The sequence below is a fragment of the Bison bison genome, unplaced genomic scaffold (assembly GCF_000754665.1).
Source record: "Bison bison bison isolate TAMUID 2011002044 unplaced genomic scaffold, Bison_UMD1.0 scf7180017864280, whole genome shotgun sequence".
Classification (NCBI taxonomy): Eukaryota; Metazoa; Chordata; class Mammalia; order Artiodactyla; family Bovidae; genus Bison; species Bison bison.
The window spans coordinates 4,514,234-4,522,542 of record NW_011494852.1 but is presented as its reverse complement, the minus strand read 5'-3'; the positions used below and the strand labels follow the sequence as shown (position 1 = coordinate 4,522,542).

General features: G+C 51.4%; 2 protein-coding genes across 7 annotated transcripts in view; both read left to right on the top strand.

Moving 5' to 3' along the window:
* PRODH2 (proline dehydrogenase (oxidase) 2) overlaps window positions 1-3,444 on the top strand; it is a 16,225-nt gene extending 12,781 nt beyond the window's left edge. Inside the window, exons 8-10 of the mRNA XM_010849031.1 lie at window positions 500-610; window positions 1,253-1,338; window positions 3,195-3,444. Coding sequence (XP_010847333.1) covers window positions 500-610; window positions 1,253-1,338; window positions 3,195-3,382 — 385 coding nt within the window. The 3' untranslated portion in view covers window positions 3,383-3,444. The remainder of the gene's footprint in view (window positions 1-499; window positions 611-1,252; window positions 1,339-3,194) is intronic.
* A 137-nt stretch (window positions 3,445-3,581) lies between these two features.
* The window catches only part of LOC104995258 (inactive serine/threonine-protein kinase TEX14-like), an 8,317-nt gene continuing 3,589 nt past the window's right edge, over window positions 3,582-8,309 (top strand). For 5 of the 6 annotated variants that reach the window (XM_010849037.1, XM_010849036.1, XM_010849032.1 and 2 more), the window contains exons 1-2: window positions 7,345-7,801; window positions 8,172-8,299. In XM_010849037.1, coding sequence (XP_010847339.1) covers window positions 7,500-7,801; window positions 8,172-8,299 — 430 coding nt within the window. In that variant the 5' untranslated portion in view covers window positions 7,345-7,499. Of the gene's footprint in view, window positions 4,888-5,587; window positions 5,799-7,344; window positions 7,802-8,171; window positions 8,300-8,309 lie in introns of those variants that run through there. The other variant, XM_010849034.1, reaches the window with a different exon arrangement.

The window sequence follows — 8,309 nt, the reverse complement described above, 5'->3', positions numbered from 1 at the left end:
TGACACAAAAATGAACAGGCTGATACAGCTCACTTCCACTCACATCCCCATCCAATCATGGGGGGGCAGTTCCTGCCCCTACAGGGGCCCTCCACTATCCTCTGGGTGTTCATTTAGCCAGTCTCCCACTTACAGACATTTGGGGTGTTGCTAACCCTGCTCTGCAGACGTTGCTGAAGTGAATGTCAGTGGGTAAATGTCATCTCCTGTGACATGGCCCTTTGCTGTGAGACTGCCATTGTGCCAAAGACTTTAGGTCTACCCTCATCTCACTCCATCCCCACAACAATGCTAACAGATGAACGTGTGTTGTTAAAGGGAATAAAAAGGCTCCGAAAGAAGATGTCCCTCACAGCTGAGGCAGGTGGGATGTAGGTACTTCCTGACTTCAGGGTCCTTGCCCTTAGGCACCCTACCCCTCAATGATATAAATCCCCGGTCTCTGGGGCCTGACCCTAACTCACCAGGTGCCATAAGCTGATCCTTCATCTCCCTTCAGTTACAGCCGCTGTCTGGAGCTGATGCTGACCCAGGTGTCCCATCGTGGCCCCATGTGCCACCTCATGGTGGCTTCCCACAATGAGGACTCTGTCCGCCAGGCAACCAAGCGGTATGAAGTAGGGGAATGGAAATAAGCGCCCAAAGGGTGGTTGACAAGGGGAGGGACTGTGGGGGCCAGTAGGTTCAAAGGGGGTCTGGGGAGAATATTCAAAATATTTAACTCCTGCTACACCTGTAGGCTCCCGCTGAACAAGGAACTGCCCCTTATTTGCTGGGGAATAGGGAAGTCCAACGGAGAAGGCAATGGCAACCCACTCCAGTACTCTTGCCTGGAAAATCCCATGGACGGAGGAGCCTGGAAGGCTGCAGTCCATGGGGTCACTGAGGGTCGGACACGACTGAGCGACATCACTTTCACTTTTCACTTTCATGCACTGGAGAAGGAAATGGCAGCCCACTCCAGTGTTCTTGCCTGGAGAATCCCAGGGATGGGGGAGCCTGGTGGGCTGCCGTCTATGGGGTCGCACAGAATCAGACATAACTGAAGTGACTTGGCAGCAGCAGCAGGGAAGTCCAAATATTTCAGGAAAGGAGCTGAGACTTACCGGCGAGCTTTCAGAGGTCCCAGAGCCATGGTTATTTATCAGTGAGTTTGGAAATACTTCAATATTCGAAAAACTAGAAGAGCCATATGAGTGTGTCATGGGGGATCCAGCCACTGTCTGGATTGATGATGTGACCTTTTCTGTAGCATGTGGGAGCTGGGCATTCCTCCAGATGGGCCTGTCTGCTTTGGACAACTTCTGGGGATGTGTGACCATGTCTCCTTGGCACTGGGTATGTGAGTGATCTGTCCCTCCCAGCCCCTACTCCCACCTCCCACCTAACCTGCCCCAGCCTCATTCCCTCCCAAACAGATCCCTTCTCCCATTCCCAGATGATGCCTGGCCAGGCTCCCATCAACAGCCTGCAGCCAGCCCAGTGGCAGGCCCTCAGAGAGGTCTGTCCCATATCTGAAGGCCTCGCGGGCCTATGTCTCTGCGTCTGTGCGCTGTTGTTTTTGTCTTGATCTTGGTGTCTTGGTTTTTGATCTTGGTATCTTGTTTCCTGTCTGCTTTGTTATCTTTACTGTGTTGTTCCCCAGGGCCTGAGACCAGAAGATTTATGTTTTCTTCTGCCAGGCACTAAGGGGTACAAAATCACTGTACCCTAAATTCACAGCTTGAGGTTTCTTGAGATATCTCAAGGATCCACACTGGGGCTGCAAATATTTTAGGAGACTAACCTACAGTAACGGGCTTCCAGAATGGCTCAGTAGTAAAGACTCTGCCTGCAATGCAGGAGATGCAGGTTCAATCCCTGGGTCAGGAAGATCCCCTGGAGGAGGGCATGGCAACTCACTCCAGTATTCTTGCCTGAAGAATCTCATGAACAGAGGAGCCTTGTGGGCTAACAGTCCATAGCCTTGTGGGCAAAGTCTGACAACGACTGAAGTGACTGAGCACACACGCATGCAACCCATGGCCACAACTTCTCAGAGATGGACTTCTGTTTCCTTCCTTGCTCTGTTTATGGTCAAGGCCAACCTTCCTTATGGGAGAGTTGACTTCTTGTTAACTCTTACTTTGAGGGTCTAGATTTTAGGGTTCACACTTAATCTGGGGAAACTCTCTTTTATAACTCTTAATCCTGGTCAGGTTTTAGGCCTCCATTTCTGTACCCCCTTAACTTTGAAGTCATTAGACAGAAACTCAGTTTTGCCCTCAGGAAAGAAACGCTTCTCGGGTAATCCTTCTGCTCTGGGTTCTCTCTCTTTTTTAAGAAAAAGAATTTTTAAATTTATTTTTGGCCGTGCTAAGTCTTCATTGCTGCGTGGTCTCTTCTCTAGCTGTGGTGAGCAGGGGGTTACTTTCTAGTTGCAGTGCACGGGCTTCTCATTGCAGTTTCTCTTGTTGCAGAGCATGGGCTCTAGGCATGGGGGCTTCAGTAGTCACAGCATGTGGGGTCAGTACTTGTGGCATGTGGGCTTAGCTGTCCAGTGGCATGTGGGATCTTCCCGGATCAGGGATTGAACCCGTCTCTCCTGCATTGGCAGGCAGATTCTCTACCACTGAGCCACAAGAGAAGCCCCTCATTTTCTCTTAATTCTTGAATTAGTAAATTCCTTATTCTCTTTGCTTCCCTAATAGCTCAGTTGGTAAAGAATTCGTCTGCAGTGCAGGAGACCACGGTTTGATTCCTGGGTCAGGAAGACTTCCCTGGAGAAGGGGTATGCTACCCACTCCAGTATTCTTGGGCTTCCCTAGTGACTCAGCTGGTAGAGAATCCACCTGCAATCAGGAAACCTGGGTTCGATCACTGGGTTGGGAAGATCCCCTGGAGAAGGGAAGGGCTACCTACTCCAGTATTCTGGCCTGGAGAATTCCATGGACTGTATAGTCCATGGGGTTGCAAAGAGCTGGACACGACTGAGTGACTTTCACTTTCACTTTATTCTCTTTGCAGCATTTTTATAACTTTGAGAATTTTTTATTTTAATGTTTACTCCAGGAGTTTTAGTTTTTCAGCAGGAGATTTTGTCCAACTCACCTAATCTGTCATGCTCTCAGAAATGGAAGTCTCTGTTCTAGATGGAGCCTATGGGAGCCTCTTGCCAAACTTGAGCCCACACGCTGCCAATACTCTCCCTCCAGGGCAGGCTGGCTATGCTGTGTACAAGTCCATCCCCTATGGCTCCCTGGAGGAGGTGATCCCTTACCTGATCCGGAGGGCCCAGGAGAACCGAAGTGTACTACGGGGTGCCCGCAGGGAACAGGAGCTGCTCAGCCAAGAACTTCGACGGAGGCTGCTGGGGCGGAGCCTGAGGGTATCCCCCCATTAGCACCCCCAGGAGTCACGTGGTCAATAAAGTTCTTGAGCTGTTGCCCAGGCAGCTGCCTTGCACCAAAGCCATCTCTTTGGGGAAGGGCTCATCTTGACCTCAGCCAGCCCAAGTTCGGGGGCTCTGTGGCTCAAGAAGGATCTTTAGATGACCCTAGAGCACAGCGAGGGCATTGATCAAAGACTAAAGAGGTCCCCCCCAACTCTGAGGCAGTCTATCCTGCAAAGGGCCTGGGGTCAGCTCTACTCAACCAGTCAGTGGCTGACATGGGAATTTTCTTCACTCCTGTGGACACCCGGGTAAACAGCACAGATGAAGAGCAGATACTGAAACACTGAAATCTAGAGGCTAGGCTAAGGCCACACGTCCAGGGAGAGATAGAGAGAAGAGCAAACCACTCTCTCACTTAATAAGCATTTACTGAGTCTCCTTCTGAGCTAGGCTCTCAGGTAAATAACACTGGGGACACAACAGAGACCAACACAACCCCAGGCCTGGCCTCACTGGGTTTTCAGTCCAGTAGGGGTAGACAGACCACCTTCAGGCAGTGACAGCCCAGGGTAATCAGGGCTGTGATGGGTGAGCTCGGGGGAGTATCTGGGCAGCCCTGGAGAAAGCCCAGAGGCTGAAGGAGGCCAGAGGAGACACCTGGTGATCAAGAGGGCTTCCCAGAGAATTCCCAAGAATAACCAAGTAAATATTGAGAAGAGCATTCAAAGCCAAGGGCATGTGCACAAACAGACTGGGGAACGGGGAGACAAGGATGGGCGGGGGCAGATGATGCAGTCTTAGGTGCCACACGGCAGGGCTTCAACTCTGTCCAAGGTCACTAGGGAGTCAGGAAGGTTTGAAATGGGGAAGGGACAGAGTCAGGTAAGACTTTAGTTAAGAGTCCCCTGGCTGTCACATGATGGGTGGACTAGTGGAAAGAACCACCAGAAGACTGAGTGGAAGGGCCATGGAGCTGATAGCCAGAATACGAGGGAGACATTCAGGGTGAGACCCAGGGCTCTGGGTGAGAGGGGACAGTGGGACCAACTCTTAAGATGGGGATCTGGCAGGAAATGCAGTTTGGAGGAGATACTGAAGCCAGTGTGGGACCAGATGGGTGTGAAGGTCCCAGGGGACATCCAGGGAGAGGTGTCCAGCACACTGAGGAGCCTACGTGTGGGGCAAAGAAGAGAGACTGGGGCAGAGACGAACAGGAAACTGCCTGTGGGGTTGACATGAGAAGCATGGGAAGACAGCGAAAGACAGGGATGGTGAAAGGCTGGGCATTCCAAACAACAAGGCAGTAACATTAGGGAGCAGCCACAGCTCTGGGGTGGACACTGCAGTCTTTTCTACCGGGTCGCCTCAGGGCCGTAAGAGACGCTACTGCACGCAAGCGCAAAGATGGCTGGCGAGCACTGATGCGCATGCGCCTGGAATTGCCGCCTAGACCTCCGGAACTTCAGCGTGGGGTCACGTGGCAGTCACATGGTGATCACTGTCCGAGCCCAACGGTAGGTGCAAAGCTGAGGGGACTGGGCCCCCAGCTGGCCACCATGCCCCTCCCCCAGCCCACAGAACCCCGCCCCCATTCTCCCTTCCCACCCATCTTGTGCCCACAGACCCCACCCCTTTCTCAGCCTTGGTCTCAGTTCTGCACATCTTTCTCCCAGCCCACAGATACCATCTTCAGACTCCTTCTTTCTTCTGTCCCTTCTAATCCATAGACCCCATCCTAGTACACAGACACTTCCCTAAAGCTCAGTCCATGCCCCCAGCCCTCAGACCCTTTCCCAGCCCGTGGACCCCAGCCACCGCCCCCTACCCCTCCTCAAGCCCCTCCCCAGCCTGCAGGCCCTGCCCTCAGGCTGTCCTCCTTCCTTGGACACTCCTGTCTCACAGCCTGTAGACTGCACCTCCCTCTCAGGTCCTAACCCTCAGAGCCTTCTTCCTCCAGCCCCTATGTAGTCTTCAGACTCTCTTCCCAAGCCCCTGACTCCTATCCTCATAGCCCTTACTACTCCTCTGCCACAGAGAGCAGATTTCCTTAGCTTCTTTTCACTCCCAGACTCCCTTGAACTCCTGACTTCTGGTCTGAAGCTCTCCCAGGTCTCATTCAGATGCCTCTCTCCAAATCACACCCCTCCCAAATCACCTTTATTTCTCAGACTGCCCCCCAAGACTCACAGCCAGCTCTGTCTTTATTGCTCCCAGAGATCTAGTCCTTCATGTCCTCCTGCCCTCATGAGACCTGCTCACTGATCCCTGGCCGGGAGCTGACGGAGTCCACAGATGCCCTCACTGCGTTCTCGATTCCCTGTGGAGCTGGGCTCTGTTCCGGATCCAGAAAGTCAGGTGGGCCGTCTGCATCGCCTGGCTGTGGCTGGGGGCCCAAGGTGGGGCCTCACCCGACTCCTGCGGAGAGGTGAGTTTGGCTGCTGAAACTGCCTCGGGGAACGAGATCAAGGAGCAGAAAGGAGGATGCAACTTCAGTTGACCTGTTAACAATTGTGTATCAGGCACCTGTCATGTGCCAAGGCGCTGTTATCTGTGATGGAGACTTAGGGGCGAGAATGACCCCCCAGATCATTATGAATTAAATCTATAATGAGAATTTAAGAGAGTGATGAGAATGAGTGAGACACCCTGGAAGGACGGCCTTTCGAATGGGTTGATACTTGGGTCCCACAGCAGAAGAGCCAGACATGGAAACAGCTGGGGAACAAGCACTTCAGAGGGAGTAGCTAGTGCAAAGCCCTAAAATCAAAACAAACTGGGTACACAGTATCGTAAAGCAATAATTCTCCAGTTAAAAGTAAATTTTAAAAGCAAAAAAACCCCCACAAATCCCAAAACTGGGGATATGTAAGTAGCAGCAGGGAGCAAAAGGACTCAGGGAGGCAGCAATTACAGACAGGAACAGGCCTTAAGAGTGGTGTGAATTTTGTTGGATTTTGTTCTGTGTGTAATTGGAAACCCCTGGAGTTGTAGGCAGGAAATTAACATGATCAAACTTACAGTTTCTGTTGTTCACTGATTTTTGTAAGTTGATTGTGTATCCAGCCACTGTCTGAGCTTGCTTAATAGTTGTGTGTGTTGATTCTTTTACTTTATTGTTATCTGCAGACAGTAACAGTGTGGTCTCAGCTATTCAGTCTTTAAACCACAGTCTCTGTTTTCTGTCATAAGGTGTTGGCCAGAACTCCTAAACCTTGTTATCATTGGACATCTTTTTTTTTATTCTTGATATTAAAGAGAAGAGTCTTATGTTTCTGCATTAGGTACTTTGCTTGCTCTTGGGTTTTGGTTTGTAATTTTTATCAAGTAAGAAACTTTCCATCTATTCTTAGTTTTCTGAGGTAGATTTTTTTTTTCTAATCATAAGTAGGCATTGAATTTTTTTTGTTTTTTGGCATTGAATTTTACCAAGTGCTTTTTCTGCATCTACTGATACAGTTAAATGTGATTTTTATTTTTTAATTTGTGAATGTGTTTTTTTTACATTGATAGATTTTCTTTTGTTGATTCATCCTTGCTTTCTGGGAATAAATCAATTGGGTTACCCCTTTTACTTTATTTAGGGGCTTTGCATGTATGATCATAAATTGAATTGATGTATGACTTCATTTCTGGTTCTGGAATTCTCATCTGGTTTTGGAGTTAAGGTCATATTTTGCCTCATAAAAATTAGCCTTGCCTTCTTGCCCTGGGTACCTTTGTGCATTTTAAAAATTTATTTATTTGTGACTGCGCTGGGTCTTCACTGATGTGCAGGCTTTTTCTCTAGTTGTGCTCCACAGGCTTCTCATTGCGGTGGCTTCTCTTATTGTGGAGCGCGGACTCTAGGCAGTTGGGCTCAGTAGTTGAGGCTCCCAGGTTCTAGAGCACAGGCTCAGTAGTTGTGGTGCACAGGCTTAGTTGCTCCATGGCATATGGGATCTTCCCAGACCAGGGATTGAACATGTGTCTCCTGCATTGGCAGGTGGATTCTTTACTGAGCTACCAGGGAAACCCCCCTTTGTGTGATTTTGACACCTCTGGGATGGGGGTGGGGTGGATGTTGGCAGGGCAAGTAGACGTCACCTTGTTCTAGTTCTGTGGACTTAGTGGTGAGGAGTGTGTTGAGATGGATTCTGAGGCAGAGTCCCCAGCGGCTGGAAGGTGGCGGTTCCAGGACATAGAGGTGGAATCTGGAGCCGAGGGTGACCCAGTCAGGGAGGGATTGTGGGGGCTGGGAATTGGGAAAGGTGTTGCCAGGACCTCTGCCCCTGGAGTAAGGGGCAGGGATAGTCCTAAGCCTCGCTGCCCCTCAGTCGTCCAGGTAGACGGCGAGAACTCGGCTGGGCAGACGGCACTCTACCTCTCGGCGCTGCTGGGTCACAGCTCGGCCGTGGAGCTCCTGCTGGCCTCTGGTGCCAACCCCAACCAGTACGTGGACACGTGGTGATGCCCCACACTCCCAGCGCCCTGAGTCTGAGCCCCAGAGAGCCAGGGCTGTCTTCCCCAGAGACCTCTCTCCCTCAGACCCCCTCCCATCCCCGGTGACCCATCTTGCTCTCTCAGTTAACCCCTTCTTGTCCTCCAGAAACTATTCCCATCTTCCTGGTGCCTCCATGCTTACCGCCATCCACTCACTCTTTCAAGGACTCTGCTGTGTCCCCAAGTGAGCCCCCCATCCTGATGCCGTCTTCCCACGAGCATAGTGACCCCCGTATCTCTCCATGCTCCCCTCCTGCCACCTCCTGTCCCTGTTCCGTCCCTTTCCTAACCCATTCCTGTGCTCGCTGTTCTGCTGCAGCCGCTGCCTGGATGGCAGCACGCCCGTGCACGCGGGCGCCTTCTCGGGCCGTAGCCTGGTGCTCCTACACCTGCTGCAGGCAGGCGGCGACCTGCGTCTGCGTGACCAGCAGGGGCACAGCCCTCAGGACTGGGCAGA